Raw genomic sequence first — 19,800 nt, 5'->3', positions numbered from 1 at the left:
GTCAAGCCCATCTCCTTTTATATAAAATAGATTTGGGAGAAGCGCCATTTTCTCTTCGATCCCATGTGCAATGAAACGCACGAGAGGAGTTCCGAAATAATTCCGCGCGCGAGCTGGAAGCTGGAAATAAACGCGCGGCCGAAAAGAATGTTCTAAAAAGCGCAGCGCATAACTTGAAATGCATTTATTAAGCAGCAATAGAGGAGACGAGACACGGCAGCGGAGCTACAATGCAGCATAGCACACACACACACAAGACTGATTGATTAAATAAAGGAATTTTACCTGTGTCAGGCAGTACGGAGAGTACATAGTTATCTCAGAGGCGGGAAATGAATCGTGTTTTGAAGTTGAGTGGAAGTTCGCCGCGTTGCTGCATTGAAATCGCTCGCCGTCCCCCCTCGCGCTTACTCCATGCTGCTCTCGCCGCTAACCCCGCCTCGAAGGCAGAAAGTGAAAGCTCAAACTTTAGGAAGGAAAAAAACTTTTCTCTCCTTCTTGTTCTCCCCTTCACCCTTTTCCCATTTGCTAAAAAAAGTTGGGAGTTTCTCATTCTCAGTAATCTTACAGATGACGTGCATTCATCTAGTGACAGAAAAGTTGGGTAACCTATATAAAACGCACCCATGTCATTTAGACCACAGTTTTTGGGAAATAGTCAGATTTAACATTGCCATAACAGCACATAGTTTCTAAAGCATGCAATACTATAGCTTACATGTTATAATGTTTCAAATATTTTTTTTTCTCTATGTAATTTTGAGTAAACATGGTGAACATTTACATTTTTACTAATTTTGCATTTTCATAAATGTGTATTACATATATAATTCATTAATGACTATACTATTATAAATAACAAACTTTAAAAAATGCAACTAAAGTCATTAAGCTTTGGGAATGAGTGCAATTCTAAACAAATATGCACAGGTTGATCAATGGCAGCAGGACTGACTGCATTCTTTGTGTCAGTGGCCTTTTCAAATGCTGCTTTCGGTTTGCAATACTTTTTCCCCTGTGCATCACTACTGCAATCTGTATTTTAATCAGTAAATGGAAGGTAAGCAACCCCTCTCCCCCTTTCTCTTACTCTATGACTCATCTATAGCCCCCAGTCCTGCATTACAGTATTGCAGGGTGGTCTCCTAAATCCACATCTGTTTTGTGGCCAACCACAGCGCCCAGGCTGCCTAGCGGCACGCTCAACTATGCTTATCTTGCACCTTCTCCAGCCGTGAAACTCTGCTGTGCCACTGTCACTGCTGTCTAGCTTTAAGAGGCAGATTAGCCTGCTCTTTTATTAGGGCTGCTTTCTCATAGACCGCTTGAGCCAACACCACAAAGGGCACTTACCAATTATGGCACAATTTAATCCAGGACTACAGGATTAATCCTGCACAGAGCTGGGAAAAAAACACCATGGAGTTGCAGGTTACCATCCACTTTAGAAATTACCACTACAAGTTGAAAAATGGATTTAAAATCGGTTGACGTTTGACACGAGTAAAGAATATATTTATTTTCAATAATTCACAAGAAACTGAATGCTGATGCACTGAAAAAAGTAATATCTGAATTAACTGTTTTTATTAAGGGAATTATTTATATATATATATATATATATATATATATATATATTCATGTTGTTGAACCAATCTATACAGATGTTTATGCAAAAAAAATAAAAATAAAACATATTTAATAAGAACACAATTGGTACATTTTGCATTGCATTTTGCGGTAATGCACTATTGTAATGCATTATTTTTCAAAGTAACTTTCCCGAACAGAAAACCCATGAACCTATGATTTTCTATGATACCAACTGATCACTATCGAAGGACAAACTCAACAATACAGTATGTTGCTTGTGATAAAATGCATCTGCAAAACAGCTGATATACAACAACAACAACATGAAGGAAAACACTGACATTAAGAGTTGAGAGCAAAGTCAGAAAAAGGGCACACAGGTTGGCATTACCACATTGAAAGGCACAAATCCAAAACCCACAGTCTTTGTGCATCACGCACACAGATCTTGCAGCCATTACTCTACTAAATAGCACGAGGTGCATAAATAACGATACTGATTTCAGCGCACGCATACTTTCACACACATACAAATGCATACATGCATGCACACACACACACACACACACTCCCAGTTCTTTGTTAAGCAGACCCACGGTCGAGTTGCGGTTGCGGCAGCTAAGACTTCCATTAAAACTCACATAAGAGAACCATATGCGAGCGATATAGTCCGTGTGTGTGGTTTTAACCCAACACAAACACATACACTTTGCTTTTAACCATTCCCTTGTGTCTGGCAGTTAAATAATCCTGATGATATTTTATGAAGATAATTCCTGCAGCTGCTTCTCCACATAAACTCTGCATTCCTCTCAACGCTAACCACCATCTTATGATATAAATGCAGCATACACGATTATAAATGAGCGATGAGATTCATGATGCACATATACACACCGTTCTCTCTACACGGGATATGAAAGAGAAAATTAATCAAAGGCATTATAGATTATATCTCTGCTCTATCTGAGTTTGATAGTTTGCTTAACCGATTCCAACTCATCTTATCTCAATCTGAAGTCCAACTCAGTCTGCCCTGAAAGCAGATTAATTACATCAACCATGAGAAAGAAATCAAAGTTCAGTTTGTCATGTTACACTCAGAAAAATCAAGAAACTTATAATATGAACAACAATAACACAGAAAGAAACGGGAAAATGGCTTGTACCCTGTAGGATTCAGGCACTAGGAAACACTCTGAGATGCCTGGGGCTCGATGGGGACCTTCATGCACCAAATACGATTCTGTGGCCTGTAATCAAACACAAAACAGAAAAATTAAGTCATGGGTCAAACTAAAAATAACTTCTTGTCAGATAAATCTGACCAAAACAAAGCTGGAAACATAAGACTTCATTGGAACATACCTCAGTCAAATCACATGGTCTCTAACTCTTTTTTTTATTCTCTGTGTTCCATTTGATTAGATGTGAATTTAATTACTAGAGAGAAGCGAACACTGACTCTAGATCAGTGGCTACAGGCAACTGTACTGCCTATACAGTGAAAAAAGAGATTGTTTAGGATTTTGTGTGGAAATAGCTAGAAAATTTCACATATTATTATAAACAAGTGGCTAGTAACTTTTTGAATTAATGTGAAAAATCAGCCTTACACTGAGATGACGTTTGATGGCACTCCGATATTAGCTCAACTTCTACAATTTGACTTTCATGTTGTTGAATGGCAGTGCATTTTAATGCATTAGGTAAAATTGGTTATTTCAAGATTTAAAAGCTTTAAGCATATGTTAATATGCTAATATGTTAATAATGCTCATTTATATGTCTGTCTGGAGAATTTTCTAAATGTTCTTTTGCATGGAATGCATGGCTCTAGATGGAAGGAAAATGCAAGAGATCTCCATTAAAAAGAACAGAAAAGCAAAAGGAACCTTTTGAAAAAGTAAAACTCAAAATTTCATAAACCACTGCAGGTATCCAGAGAGCCAACCAGTACCTCATTCAACAACCATCCACACACACAATAATAAATGTTAAAATATGAACAATAAACTTTAACCACAAATGCACGTTTGTGTGCATAAATACATATCAACATCCATTCCAGCCCATATACGCACACACAGTTCGCTCATAATAAGTCCCAGGCATTGGCACTAGGCTCGGGCAGTGGTGAATAACAAAGCCTATTCATATCCACCCAATGAAACGTTAGCTTTCCCAATTTTCCCTCACTTTTATAGGGTCTTAGCTACAGCGCGCTAAAATCTCATTCAAGCACGGAACAATTGCTGATTGGCTTTATTAGAACATAAACATGCATTTTGATGGTTAAAAAGAACAATTAAAAAGCACACGTTACTCAGAGGCAAGTTCACGGCTCTGGCTGTTCTGAGAAAGTGGTTGAAAACAGAAGAGCTCTAGAGTGAATGCTGTGGGAAGGAGCATTTTATGGGGCAGCAAATAGCAGTAAGCAGGTGAGCCTTTCACTGATGTTTTGTAAAGCTCTCCAGTTCTTAAAAAAAAAAAAAAAAACACTGATTGTCATTTAAAGAGCATTAACCAAAAGCCCAAACGTCTTGCAAAAAGTGACGCAAGTGGATGCTTTAAGCACTTCCACAAATGTCAAAATCTCTGAATGCTCTCGGTTGGATTTCTTTACGCGGATTTTAGGTATTGATTGACTCAAGTGTTTACTTTTGTTTAGTTTCAGAGTATTGATTTCTCTCATGTTCCAGGAAATCAGCTAACCAGATTTCACCATGCGCTCTTTCCAGTGGCTCCCATCACTCTGAACCGAAGCAGAAAATGGAAAACGTTCCACTGACTCATTCGATTTCTCTTAATTTAATTGACTTGATTCTCAAGCCCCAAGATAAACCAGCAAATTAAAGCCGTCAGCGAGGCCAGGCCGCACAATCCAGCTGAACAAACTCAACTCGACCGTATTTCGCCGTGCTGAGATCATCCGTTCATTTGTCTTGTCCACAGATGGAGAACAGAAGTCTACGTTGGCGCCTGGAGGAACTCAGAATTTCGCTATTATCCTTATTTTGAGAGGAGGAACCTTCAGCCTCGTCTTCACCTCCAAAAAGCTCCTATTTTTCTGTAGTGAGCTATTAATTATATATGGGCTGCATGCATATGGAGCATATGCAGGGTCCATATGGCCAGCCTTCAGCCAGAATCTCAAGCCTCTTCTTAATTAACATTTTAGAGGCGAAGCGCACAGAGAAAAGAGGGACATTTCAAAGCGGCTCTGGGAGCCTCTGACCTAATTGGAGTCAATGGAGATGTATGTAAATGTGTTAATTACGACAAGTTTCCTCGCTCTCACCGATAAATAGAGCTCTTTGTTTAAAATGTTTAATTGGTGGGAATAACGGAATCAAATGAGGGGGTTCCTCCATAGGTCCTTATGGGGGAGAGAGACCGAGAGAGAGCGGTGTATATGGGTTGGAGGCATATGGCAATACGTTTGTGGTTTAGTGGAATGCTTAAGTGGTTAAATTCCTGAAATATGAAGTTTCTCTCTGTCACACACACACGGGCAACACACTTTTGTGGTCTAAAGTTTAAGAGTGAAGTGTGTAATTTCAGTGATAAACAGATCTGCAAGAATTTTTGACTGTTTCAAACTACTTTCAAATCCTCTTCGACTATTATTCGGACAAACTGGTGTTCTCGGACCCAAACTCACGTCACTGGTTTAGCCAATATTATTTGAAAATAACACTTTGCTCTTAAACCAGATGATTAGAGGAAATTTGTGTGGTGACTGTACACGGTCCGTTAAACTGGTAAATGCATTGCAGTGCAGTTTCTGGGGTATTCTGGGTGGTCACTTCAAGGGATAGATCACATAAAAAAATTATTTTGATCAATTTACTCAATCTCATGATATTTCAAACCTGTAAACATTAGACCTCAAAGACTTCTTTGTACAGAACAAAAATGTTGTTTTTAAAAACTAAGCTGTTTGCTGCAAATGGCTCGTCTTGGCAACGACACTCTAAAAACGTTCTAAAGTTTCTAAAAAAAAATTAAGTTACTATAACTTAGTTTAAAAAAAAAAAAGTTTACATTACACAATATTAAGCTGTAAAGTAATGATCAACACTGTGTCAACAGAACTCATCAAAATATTTGCAACTTCCAAAATTTCATTAAATTTTCTACTTGCAACCAATGCATTTATAATTAACAGGTTTTCTGAATTTGTTTTTAAGGTTTAGCTATAGTCTGGGCACCTCAAATGTATAAATTATTTTTTAACCTGTTTTAAGGCCTTTTAGAAAGCATCAGCACATCTTTCCACAACAAACCAAAATTGCGCACCAATATTTAACATTTAGGGTTTCAGCAGTTGTGAAATCCCTCAAAACATGAGCAATAGTGATAGTAACAAAACCACAGCAATTCACATATTCATTCCTTCCAACACAGAGTCTACATATGTATCTGCTAACTTTACACAGAACATTCCCACTCACTCACACACACACACACACCTGGCCGTCCTCCACACATTCAAAAACCAGCTGGCCCGAGAACAATCAGCACAGGTCCCACTGATTTTCCTTTTTTTCACCCTTTTTTCTTTGTCTTTTGTTTGTCAAATGACACAGCAATTACTATTAGCACCATTGTTTTTTATCATTATGATTGACTAGCTGGCAATACCGAGCCAAATCAGCCCGCATATAAACCTGTCCTCTATGGCAACCGCATCAAAGAGAGACAGAGTCAAAAAAAAAGAGAGGAGAAAGGAGGAGTAATGAGAGAACGAGTGCTATATAAAAGGATGAAGCGTTCTTTCTCTGTGTGTCTGCCAGTAGCACCTCAGGGAGAACTGTTGGAAAAATGTGATTTTTCACACCAGCATCTCAGAGGCAATAGCAGAAGGAGAAAAAGAGAGATGGAGAGACAGACCGATAGAGAGAATCTGGAATGAATGAGAGGCTGCTAATTATTAAAGCTCTGTTTGGGGTTTTGACACGAGTCTCCTGGCTCAGGCCAAACCCGGTTTGCACCCGGCACCTCTGATCTCCACTTTCACGGCTTGTCTTCTCCGTAAGGTGCTAGTAAGGGCCTCTGTGAGCGCTCCAGGTGTATCTACACATGCATGCATTCACTGGAAGTCTATGAGGGCATACGCATGAGCATTTGTGTGTGAGTGTGTGCAGGTGTGCAGTGGTGTTGCGGTGTTCGCCTGCACATGTTCATCACTGTTAATGAGCTGAATTAAAGCAAGTAGGTGGCTTTGCATTATGGCATCTCGTGTGCCAACACAGATGCCACAAACACAAAACGTCCTCCCATAAGAAGTTTACACCCAGAAACAAGTTCATGCAGCCGTCCACCAATCACCGCAGGGCACTGCATCCATGGCAACCCTGGCATCGTGACAACCAGTCAATCTAGAGAAGACGGCTCTGGAATTCACAGCCTGAGCTGAGTCTCCATAACTAAGTTCAGCCAATGGGATTGCAAACAGGTTTGCAAAATGCATTTAAACCGCTAATTTGACCGATTTGGGTGTACTATCACTTCACAGCCATCCAGACGCTTTAATCTGACTCGAGTGCTTGACCTCGCTCGTGGAGAATTCGTTTGCATGTCTTTATTGCGTAGATCTCACAGGTGTGCTTGGCTGGAGAGGATGTTCAATGCTTTGAAAAGATTTGTCATGATGAAAAAATGCTCGCTGCAGGCAAATGTGGCGTTTCATATTCAGATCCAGCCCCTTCAGCCTGCAAAGGCCTGTCAATCTCGCATTTAAAGTCTGATTTAAAATTCCCAATCTAAACACAGCCTGTGCAAATATTTATTCCGGCAAAATTACTAGAGCATGCAGGTCCTAAACAAACAAATAACTGGAAATAATGTTGTGTAAAAAAACAGGTGTGTGTAAAAAAAAGTCTTAATTGTTTTTTTTTAAAGAAATAAATCAAAGTATTATTTTCATATAACTTGATTATATAGAACAAAAATGGCTCTGAATAATGCATCTTGAATAATGCAGCTCATTTTAAGATCCGGCTGTTGTGCTGAAAAACTGAGACTGAAAACCTCAAATTCCGACATGCCAAGATGTTCTACCCATTTTCATCACATTACAATGATAGTACTATATATATTTAATATATTTTATCTTTAAAATTACTTGTATTTCAAGCAGTACATCACAACATTGGCCTGCATGCTAAATACAAACACAAGTACTCTCAAAAACCTCTACTATAAGATCTCGCAAAATACATCATACAAAAATATCCTACTAGTTGGTTTTATAAATATCCATCTCTTTAATATCAATTTAGTTAGTTTTGCCGTATGATGTGGATTTTGACCTTCCCTGACTACTTAAAAACTACCTACTTAAAAATTGACACTGAAGTACAACCTAAAATGACCCTAAAAAAAAGAAGAAAAAAAACATTACATTGACATGCAAAATAATAATAATAATAACCGGTTACATTTAGATGAGACTCTCTAAATGTAATGTTATTTTGTATTTGTATTTCGAATAATCATATTCGCTATTATTATTAAAATTATATTATTAATATTATTAGCTATAATTTTCCTGCTAGACATATAAAAACTAAATTAAGTGTTCTTGGCATTTAACAGCACTTTCTAAACTACACAACAATATTATTCTAAAAGCTATTAACCGCTTGTTGTTTGAAAGAATTGTATCTTTGAGCGACAAACTGTTATCAGATTGCGCTTTTTTATTATTCCTAAAAAGCTGCGCCTCGATGTTTGAAATCTGTTGGCTTGGATTTCTGCAAACAGCGGGAAAGATATTGATTCTCATAGCACGTACCATTGTAGTTGAGAGGAATCTGCCAGCTCTCCTCAAAGACCCATTTTTCTTTAAAACCTTCCGCGTCCAAAAAAAAAAAAGAGGAGAGGGAGCGGGTGCACCAGTCGGTTTCTCCGGTGATACCGGAAGCGAAAAAAGAACTCAACAAGTCGGGCTGTTTCCCAGAGTTTGTCCCGTCTGTAAAAGAAAAGCTTTCTCCGACACTTTACGGAACGATGGATTACCGTCGTCCCTGGGCACCGCTCGTATACGGTGAACCGTTCCGTTTAAAATATATTCTCTCCTACGATGGAGTCTCGCTGGCGGCACCGACCGGGGAGTTCACAAGCTCGGTTGAAATTCTCCGCGAGCGCCGGTGTACGCAGAACCGCTCGTGCGAAGACGTTCTGCGTGACCGTGAGTGTTTTTCTTCGTCTTTATGTCCTGCAGTCAGTTCCTGTTTGCCTTGACTGCATCTCCCGCACCATAACGGGACCCCCGCTGTTCCCGGACAGATGAACGCGAGAGGCGTCCTCAAATGCCGTTGCAGTCACCAATACGCGCAGCGCACATTGCGACAGTCTAATCCGTAGACGCACCGAAGGGATCCTGTCTGTTGGCTAAAGCTTACTGACGCTGCATTTAAAGCACGGGAGAATAAGCGTCCCCTCCGCGTGAGTAAATATCGGTCGTCGCCTCAGTCGACCCGGGGCTGCACGGGGGTAGCGGGTCGTTGAGGCGTCGAGCTGGTAAATTATTGATCAATGTAGCAACTGGCAGCGTGTGGCAGCTGCGGCTTTGGGGCATTAGTAGAGCTGTGGGAAAATCATGGACGGCGCGGATTAGCTGCTGAACACCGAGCCAGACTGAACACACAGGGAGAGACGGGGGAAAGAACTCAAATAAAACACGACCAAAAGTGCAGGAAGTAGCTACAGGAATATCTAGAGCCCTATCTCGCCTGCTCTAGCCTAAAGAGGATCCGTGCGCGAATTATTCGGCGAGTTTCGGGGGGGGGGGGGGGGGGGTCGACATTTTTAGAGAGACTTTCTGTCAGTAATTTTAGAATAAGGTTCGGCTAGCAGAAGCCAAATTGACTTTTGGCGCCCCTAGTGCAGGTGTCTAACTGTCCCCTATCTTTAAGTAAAAAAAAAAAACGTAGATTTTTGTGATACATTTTGGCAACAATATAGATTTAGTGCGTAATGACTAAACTGTTAGATAAAAATGTTAGTTAGTGACTGGTTTTGGCTGGGCTACTGGAAAATTGTTTCAAACACCGCTGGAACGTAACATCTTTAGTGAAAATATAGGATACTTTTGAGACGGCCAGTTTCTTTTTTCGCAAAATTTAGGGGACGAGAGAGGGGGAGGTTTCAGTTCTCGCTACCTACACGTCGAGTCTACGAGTGGATAGAAAGGCTTTTATCATGGGCTATGGTCGCCAGGTTCAGCCGGTGTCTCGTGCCACCCATCAGATTCTGTGCCTTCTGAGACGCCTCAAGCAAACACCAAACAGCCAAACAGCTCATCAATAATATAACAAAGTGCATCATTATAACCCTCCAATAGGAAACTGTCCAACAGCGGCATCAGATTACTTCTTATTTTAAATAAAATGCTGATTACATTTTTTTTTTTTCAGAAAGGGTTTCATTTAGCCTCAATGTTATATTGTGAATATAGCATAAACGTCCTTTTGATTTGTGCATAAGCAGTGGAGTCAGCCTAACTTATTTTCTACTAGCTGATCAAGAGCCATGCATATTAGAGTTAACTACAGTTGTGATTGAAATACATGAACATTGATAGAAATTGATAAATCTAGATGAACACATTTTTATGATGCATGTTGAACAGAATAAGACAAAGTTTCTTCACAGCAGTGAATTCCGCAGCGATCGAAAAATCATTTCCTCGTGACCTGAACCAGATCAGAGGAGAACCACACGAGGGATACTGTGCATTGCATTACTAATTCAGTTTATAAAATAATATTTAAATACTACTGTGGATTTCTAAATTATTTCCCCAAATACTAACACCCATATATAAAAAATGTAGTAGCCTATTCAATCTTACGACACTTCACTTACAAATCTTCACTTAAAAATAAAATAAAAAGGGTTTTTACATTGCATTTATATAATTGTTGTTTATATAGCTTATAATAATCATTTTCTTTTTATAGTTTTTTATAAAATTCGTAAGAACTGAATTATTGATATGAGACACTGATTTTTGATAAGCAATGTTTCCTCTTCCGTGACAAGCAGAAATTGTAGGCTAATTTTTTATGTTTATTTACAGTTGTTTTTTTTGTTTTTTTGTTTGTGTAGCCTATATTCAGACTGTAAATAGAAAGATTAATTATTTTGATAAATAACGGTAAATAAATAAGTTGAATAAATGAGTTCTTGTTATTTGGTAACAAGATAGACTATATCTTAATTGATGCTAATATATGCTCATATAGCATAATAAATAAAACAATATTAAAGTCCTTAAATTTTTTAATAAGCGTCTCATGCTTTTGTTGATATATTAGATTTTCCTTTATAATATTTGTTAAAAATATTAAATTAAACTGATTATTTTTTTCAAAATGAAAAACGTTTAGCATTTCATAATATTTTATAAAACTTGTCATTACTCTCATTGTTCAGTATTAAACGACAAGCAAGACGTTTTTGCGAAGAAAAAATATTTTGCATTAGCCTATATAATAAGGCTTTTCCGTATACATTTACTTTAATGTTTAACGGATTGGTTTTATCCTTCGTTATTGACCAACCTTGATTTCGTTAGTTTAAGCATGCATAGTCTATAGTACTCGGTTTTAAAACATTTCTGAAACTCTTTAACGAATTTTAAGATGATTAACCTTTTAATTAATTATAATTAAGCATCAGTTCAACCAAATTAATACTAAAAAATTATTTGCTTAATGGATCACAAGATTTTTAGAATCATAATTATAATATACATTTAAAAAAAACTATTCCGTGCAGCTTGAATTATCCACTTTAAATATTGTATAATACATATAGAAATTGATTATACAAAATAATGCTATAATGTAATTATTTTTATCGATAATTAAATTACTGAAGAAAGAGCGATTTAACAGACTGAATAAATCCAAAAACCCACATTTTTATAAATTCAAACCCCAAAAAACACTAAAGAACATTGACTTAAATTTCGTGCCAAATAAAAATATTTTTAAATGCCATAAATTGGGGAATTTAGTGATTTATGTTTGTTATGCGTTTCAGCAAACAGTTATAAAAAAAAAAACGTACCCTTGCTATAGGCCTAATAAAATATTTCTGGTTATTTTCAAAATATCTGCATATAACCTATAACATAAAACAAATGCAAACAGTGTTGAATCTCTTCTAAAATATTTTCGTATACAGGCCAATATTATGTCGTTTTATACCGATTTAAACGAGGAATAAGTCTATATAAGTAGAAAATAGATATGCACTGCTACAGAGAAGATAATTCAGCTTCTGTTGTGATCATCAAAAGGTGTGTTTATCACCTTGTAATCGATTTTCTGCGGAACTGTTAAATGCCCGATGTGTGTTTATTGCACTGAGTGGCAGACGACCTTCTGACGGAGCGGAAAACAAAACTTCTCACTGCAGCTTCTGTGAGAAACCTTCCCCACTGGCTCTAGTTCACACGGAACAATCAGAACCAACAGTAAACTTCGTTTTTTAACGATCGAATAATGCGTTCCAGGTCGAGTTTGGAGCGAACCGAGCTCTCCGTTAATTGCGCTCGCACAGCGCGAGCGAGAGTAAGACCGTAGCGGGTTCAGCATCACTGAAATCTCAGCTCAAGTTAATGAGAGTCTAGCGCTGCCCTGCTCACCACAGGATCTCTTAATGTGACCGCAATGCAGCGTCGGCTGAGACATGCTGTTTTAATACCTGGCAGAGGACAAGACATCAGCTGTAATAAACTACAGTTGAAAAGACTCTCAGTGCAGCGCAGGCTGCTGCAGACACTGAAACCTGTGCTGTGCTTCTGACCTGAATGGACCTCAACAGAACTTATTTGTAAGAGGGGTCACTAAAAATATGGTGTGCTCAGATATGATATTTTAACTATACACATCAGTGGCTGCCGAAACATTAAAAACAGTGACGATGTTACAAGCAGTTTCCATTATAAATTATATCTTACCTACGGGAACCATTAAAATTTGTTACTATGACCACATGACGACTGAAGGATATTAATAATAATAAAAAACTGCATTCTAATACTATTAGTGTAACACATAGCAGTGAAATATTGCTATAGATATGACCTAAACAAATAAAACAAACAGCCAAACAAACTTTATAAAAATATGATGGTTCACTCAGAGATTCATGTGAATGGATGGCCTGTTCCTCAAAACAGAAGACTAATCAGTTTATTTTTTTATGTCAAATTATAACTCACTTATACAACTCAATTTTACAGTGTGCACACATTTGTCAGCTTTACCAAAGATAAATAGCTAATTTTTTAAATTAAAAATTCAAATAGCCTAAATTTAATTACTGCTATTTAATAATTATTACTGCTCTTTTGATGAAAACTATGTTATATAAAATTATAGTTTTTTTTGTAATAAACTCATCAATGTAGCAGCTACAGTATGGCCACAAATACACAAAGACTGAAAATAATTTCTGAAAAAAAAAGAAAAGAAAAAACTAAAATGACTTCAGCTGTTGGCTCCTGATGTTTAACCTTTTTTGTGACAGATACAAGAAAACTGGCATATGATTCTCCTCTCTTGTTTTAATCTGGCTCTCTAAGTGCAGTTTTGAATTACAAAACATTTTCTTTTTTCCCCCCGCCGCTTCTTTTCTTGGTATTCTGTAACGGTCCTCTGCTGTTCACTTTGAGCAGAAATGGAAGCCGGAGAGAGAGGGCGAGCCAGAAAACCCAAGAAAAACACAGTTACTCCCAAGCAACAAAGTGGCAAGAATGCGAGTCTTGGCTTCGACTGCTGCTCTTAACATTTTCTCATCTAAAAGAGGACGTTTTCAGAAAGTGCAAACGGATTTAAGACAGCTCTGACACAAATTAGATTATAATTCACTGCAGGACAAGGGGATACATCCTGTTACATAGCTATTGTGGGAATTGGAAACGACACATCATTTTTAGTCGTAAATTTAATAGTTAAATTCTGAAAGCGAAAGGACATTTAATGCAATGGATTCAGCCACAACAAACCTCTAGAAAAAGGATTAAAGTACAAAGCATCACCTCAGGTGACAGCCAGCAGTTTAAGGCAGTGTGTGGTGTGGTAATTTTAGTGAGGGGTGTGGTGAGCGGTTCGTTTATCTCCAGTTCACCACCACAGGCCTCGTGGTCTGATAGCTGTAGATTTGCCCGGCAGCCCACAGACTCTGGCAAAGCCACAGACCACAGCGAAGGCGCTTTGGTCCGGATAACCTATCTTTATGCAGAATCCTGGTCTACAGCAATCAGAGTGGTTTCGACGTACGTGACCTCAGCCTTAACGTGCACGAGTGTCGTTTCATCAAACATCACTGTAGACCTCAAAAAACAGCTAGAGACTTTCAGTTTTATATGCCAAAGAAGGAATATGATGCAAAATAAGGCTTCAATGCTGTGACTCGAGATGCTTTTTTCAGTCTAAATCTACCTCTAAAATGAAAATGTACAAGTCTCCCAGAATATATGCAGATGACCAACATTTGTACCCTAACCTAACAGAGCTACAAAAATATTGAATGTTTTCCTCCTCTCACACATTCTTGAGTATGCACTAATAATCTCTATTTCCTTTAACACGTCTGTTTTCTCACACAGACTGCATTATAACCACAGGATAAATTTTCCAAAAAATGCCTCTACGGGGGCGTAATGTTTCAATTTGTGTCACTTTCCATTGCACTGTCCATGTTCCAGTGCACTTACGTAAGCAACTACTGAAATAATGCACCACGAACAACGAGCACATTGTTATTGTTGCATAGAATTCTGGTAAAATGTATAACACGGCCACTCAATCTTTGCACTCATTTAAACTTTAACTGGTGTCTAAAAGGTGAGATGTAAAGCTATAGAATGCCGCAGGGATGACATTTTTGTTGGCCAAAACCTAGAAATTTCCAGTTCCATCATCCCAAGTGAATAGGTATTTTGAAAGGGTTTATGGTTAAAAGGTTTGTGGTCTACACAAGCTCCAAATATTTTATTCTACAACATAAATATACCTAAACATACAAGTGGATAAATTAGACTATACGGAGGTTGTGGGGACATTAAATGTTATGCTGAAAGGGAAAACTCATTTAGACACTAATGCTTTCATAGCCTCACTGTTAATTGCACTTTAGAAAACTATTCTAACTCAAACTATTAGGGGAAAGATTTTTAAATAAAGACTGAAAGAGATGCTCGAAGCTTAATGGTGATGTTGAAGTCATGCAACCGAGGTCTATGCTTAGCTTCTAGCTTTGTTTGTATAGGCTTCAAAATTCATAAGTGTTGTGTTTATTTGTTAAGATTATCATGATGAACAAACATGTAACTTTGCTGGTAACAGAGCTAATTTTCTAAACCAATCTAAAAGTAAACGGCAAAAAAATATATTGGGCTTTTGTCCAGGATATTACTAACTTCCAAGTTGGCCTTCAAAAACACATCAACACTGCAGTAAAGTAATCTTCACCGAAAACCAAGTGCATCTCATACAACTCTCATGGTAAAGTTCAATCTTAACCCGAGGCCTGTCTGTGATTAGGTAAGCGTGGGACCACCAGCTCTCCCCGAGTAACTCTCACAAAGGACGTTCCTTAAAAGCCAAATCATGTTCTGTTGTACTGGATCACCACAAAGTGACCTTATCAGCTGAGCACACTGCCCGTGGCGTTTGGCCCGATATCCACCCAGGGTCATGGCATATGTCTGGCTGCTTACCCCTGTCCTCTGCTTACAGCTAAAAACCAACAGCAAAACACAACATTGCCACTGTGAACAATTCATTTAGTTCAAGATTTTTTTTTGTACTTGTTCCAATGCCTATGAATTTTCTTGCCTCCTACTGGTCCACTGCATGGGGTTGATCAACAAACCAGTTGTTTGATGACAGCGAGTGTCCTCATTGTCTCGGTTGGCCCTTGTTACCTCGTTTCTGGAAGAGTCTGTGGAGCAAGAGGTCGGGCTCCTGGGTGAACGCCACCGTTCCGGTCACTGTAGAACAGTTGAGGGCGTTGACTTTGGCTCTTTGGGGTCTTTGGGAGCCCAGCCCGAGGGCATTCAGGCAGATGCCGGGGGTCATTGGCATGTGAAAGAGGATCACTGGATGCAGGACAACAACAGTACTGTGGTGTGTACATTCAGGGGGGCAGATTTATGTAGAGATTGAAAGGACTGTAGAAAGACAGATTGAAGTGAGGGACTTATGCACACACATATGCAACTTTCTATTACAAATAAAAATAACCTCCAATAATAATTGCGTTATGAAACACCATTCCTGCTTCCACTTATCTTTACGGGAAAAAAAATCAGGATTAAATACAATAAAATATTTTACGTTAACCCCCCATGGCAAAAAATTATGAAATCACCACACGGATGTTCACCCAAAGTTCTGACTTTATAACAAATGAACAAAATCACAGATATGACACAAAACTATTTTTGCTTGATAATTCAACACTTTATGTGAATCATACAGTAACTCAAAATTTTTTATTAAAACATTTTAATAAATGGAAAATTGTTTTCCATATCAAGTAGAGGAAAAAATTATGGAATCCGCTTGTAATTTGCATTTCTGAAATAAATACTGGAACATATCTAAAAAGCGAATTAGTCAGCAGTTAACAATGTAGAGTTCACAGTAGTTAAAACTGATGTTAAAATAGCTAAAATAGCCAACATCAACACATAAAACGAACAGGGGAGACGGCTCGCCACACACACAGGCGCCATCTTGATTCTTCAAGGTTAAGTATGTAATCTAGTTAATTATGAGTGCTTGCAGACCCTAACGAGCTGTTGGACTTGGCTAATTGAAAGGAAACATGGCCCCAACAAGAGAGCTGTCGGTTGAAACAATGGAAAAAGATTATAAAACTCCTTTAAGAAGGAAATCCATCACGGAGTGTGGCAAAAGATTGTGGATGTTCCCAGTCAGCTGTTTCTAAAATTTGGTGCAAGTATAAACAAAATGGAAAGGTTACACATGGACAACATACAGGCAAGCTAAGAAAGACCTCAAAGCATCAGGTTAGAAAAGCAATTTGCCTTTGAAAGAGAAAATGCACAACGAAAAACAAATGGGCGGAAACAGGAGTCAATGCGTGTGACAGAACTGTACGAAATCGGCTGAATGAAATGGGATTTAAATATAGAAAAGCCAAACAAAAAACAGCATGAACAACTAAACAGAAGAAAACAGTGGGCTAAAGAGAAGCAGGCATGGAGTGTGGATGATTGGATGAAAGTGATATTTTGTGATTAATCACAAATCTGCATTGGACAGGGAGATAATGCTGGAACTTTTGTCTGGTGCCGTTCCAATGAAATGTATAAAGATGACCTCCTGAAGAAAACAACTAAATTTCCGAACTCATTCACGGTATGAGGTTGCATGTCAGGTAAAGGACCAGGGGAAATGGCAATGCTTACCTCAACAGTCAATGCACAAGTGCACACTGAAATTTTGGACACTTTTCTCAAAAGAAATGAAAAGAGCAATGAAATCAATAGAAAAGATGTTTGCTGATAATAAAGTAATTGTTTAGGATGATAATGCATCTTGCCACAGAGCACAGTGTTAAAGCTTTTCTTCAGGAAAGGCATATCAGCTCAATGACATGGCCAGCAAAAAGTCTGAATCTCAATCTGATTTTAAATTTATGGTGGAAATTGAAAAAACTGGTCCATGACAAGGCTCCATCTTGCAAAGCTGATCTGTCAACAATTATTCGACAAAGTTGGAACCAACTTGATGAAGAAAATTGTTTTTCATTAGTGAAATCCATGCCCCCAAAGAACTCAAGCCGTCATAAAAGCAAGAGGAGGAGCAACAAAGTCCTAACTCTGTTTTGGGAGATTAGTCCATATTTTTTTCCTCTACTTGATATGGAAAAATGTTTTCATTCATTTAAAGTTTATTATCTTTATTTATTTATTTTTGGGGGGTATGTTTCACATTACCAGAATGTTTAATTACTAATCAAATATTGTTTTGATTAGTAATTAAAAATTAGTAATTAATGTGTAATATCGGTCATTTGTTGTATTGTAAAAAATTTGGGTAAACAACATCTAAATGTGGTGATTCCATCATTTTTGCCAGGGGTTGTAAAACCTGCGTAACACAAATTTTGAAACAATGTTGTTTGACTCTTCAAATTTACTAAAAAATCTCAGGCAAATAAAACAATTTCAAGTATGAACAAACAAAAAGACACTGAAATAGATTTTTTTTTTTCTTGTTCTTTCACAATGTGCCCTTCTGTTTTACTTTCTAGTAGCACATTGTCAACTATTGTTCAGATTTTACTCAAGGGCATACAGTGTAAACAAGGCTGTTTTACTCTTGGCTGACTGTAGCTTTGAAGTGCAGTACTTGGTGTGCAACAATGCAAGAATTGGTTTAATAAATGCATTTTATAGCTGAAGTTTTGGTTGAGTTTGCGACTCCTGACTGGGAGGCTTTTGTTCTAAAGATTTTTATTTATTTATTTTTCCTCAATTTTTGGATGACGTCCTATACTGACGTCATGTTTTTTTTCCCTCTCCCTCTTATTCTTACCAGTCTCTTCTTAAAATTCCTGGCCTTTACATCTTTCGTTTGTTTTTGCCCTTCTGTTCTCTCTCCCCATCTGTCTTTTACAGGTTTAGATTCTGTTGTCTTCTCTTCTTTTTTACTCCATTCCTCATCTTTATTTTCTTCAGCTCTTTTTCTTTTCAGCTCTCCATCTGGGCCTGATTAAGTGAGTGAGTGAATCATATCAATCAGAATTCATTTGTGCATGAGCCATACCTGTATTGATCTGCTGTTGTTAAATCAACATTCCTGACTGCCATTTCTGTCTCTGCCTTGTATTCCTGACAGCAACTGTGCAGTCGAAGGAAAAGATCTTCCAAGATGTCTGAAGAGTCACGCACCAAGAACGAACATAGAGAAACTGGCATTTCTTTTGGCCTTTAATCAAACTGTAGTAGCAGTTCTATAAAAGGCTGTACAATACTACACATTAAATACATATTACCTATATGAAAATGTGCATTTAAAACTGCAAAAAGAAATAAAATGGCAATTAAAGAAATAATATTAATATATTGACTTCCAAAGCTTTTATATTTTCATTTTCTTAAATGTTTTTGTTTATATATATATATATATATATATATATATATATATATATATACATATATATATGTGTGTGTGTGTGTGTGTGTGTGTGTGTGTGTGTGTGTGTGATGTTTTTGTTACATATCAGGACACAACTCTGTATAATAACATGGGTATGACACAGGTATTACAAGGAGAGGGTGACTTATGAGACATAACCCATGTCCCCATTTTCAAAACGCTTATAAATTGAGAAAGTGAAAATGCACAAAGGTTACTGTGAGGGTTAGGGTTAGGTTCTAGGGCCGCAGTTTTTACAATATAAAAACCATTATGCCCATGGGATGAACCTACTTTTCACAAAAACAAACGTGTGTGTGTGTGTTAAATTTTTATAGTATTTGTAAGAAGCAATGTTATAATATAAAGAAAAAAAGGGCTAGAGAGGAGAGCAATGGAACAAAAGTAACAAAGAGTTAATTCTTTGGCATTAGAGAGAATCATTTGGCAAAAAGATTTCACTGAGACAATGAATATTTATGATGACTTGCTGAAACCACACACACACACACACAGAGGCCCTCCAACACTTGGTCACAGCACATGGAGAGCCAGCTGTTGCTGGATGACCTGGGCATCTGCCCTCTCAGAGAGCGAGAGATTACAAATATCAGATAGAACTGTGACAGCGTTGTTTTATCAATGTCTTTCAGCCAAACAATCAATTACTTTACCATTTACTGCATTTCACCGTTTCTCTCTATTGTCTCAGTCACTTGTGCAATAAACAGTAATTTAGTATGTATGCTATGTGTAGTGTATTTTATGGTTTCCTTGCCACCTCCCTTAATTTCATTAGTATACCAAGACACACACACACACACACCACACCCAGCTTTCTCTCAGTCTCATGAGTGCCAGTGCCCAGGCTGTGATGCCAACAGTGCAAAACTCATGCCCAGACCTTCTGCTGCCTCAGATAGCGCACTGTGTGTGTGTGTGCAGATGCAGAGGACAGTGGGGATTAGTGAATAGATCTCTACATGCAGCCTGCTTCCCACACACA

The 19,800-nt window shown here is 37.9% G+C and overlaps 1 protein-coding gene and 1 long non-coding RNA gene across 16 annotated transcripts in view; one reads left to right on the top strand and one right to left on the bottom strand.

Annotated features, from left to right (window-relative positions):
• Nucleotides 1–11,540, bottom strand: part of nfixa (nuclear factor I/Xa) — a 90,858-nt gene extending 79,318 nt beyond the window's left edge. For 14 of the 15 annotated variants that reach the window (XM_052545953.1, XM_052545954.1, XM_052545964.1 and 11 more), the window contains exons 1-2: nucleotides 8,396–11,540; nucleotides 2,763–2,846 (exon numbers count right to left, since the gene is read on the bottom strand). In XM_052545953.1, the coding sequence (XP_052401913.1) occupies nucleotides 2,763–2,846; nucleotides 8,396–8,398 (87 nt within the window). In that variant the 5' untranslated portion in view covers nucleotides 8,399–11,540. Of the gene's footprint in view, nucleotides 1–285; nucleotides 457–2,762; nucleotides 2,847–8,395 lie in introns of those variants that run through there. The other variant, XM_052545959.1, reaches the window with a different exon arrangement.
• LOC127949043 (uncharacterized) lies at nucleotides 8,902–18,717 on the top strand. The gene is made up of 2 exons (XR_008152228.1): nucleotides 8,902–9,048; nucleotides 15,499–18,717. It is a non-coding gene; the product is annotated as an uncharacterized LOC127949043 (long non-coding RNA).
• The last annotated feature ends 1,083 nt before the right edge of the window (nucleotides 18,718–19,800 follow it).

Source organism: Carassius gibelio, chromosome B1 (genome assembly GCF_023724105.1).
Source record: "Carassius gibelio isolate Cgi1373 ecotype wild population from Czech Republic chromosome B1, carGib1.2-hapl.c, whole genome shotgun sequence".
In the NCBI taxonomy this organism is placed as follows: Eukaryota; Metazoa; Chordata; class Actinopteri; order Cypriniformes; family Cyprinidae; genus Carassius; species Carassius gibelio.
The sequence above is the reverse complement of the archived record's forward strand: the minus strand, read 5'-3'. Positions and strand labels throughout refer to the sequence as shown.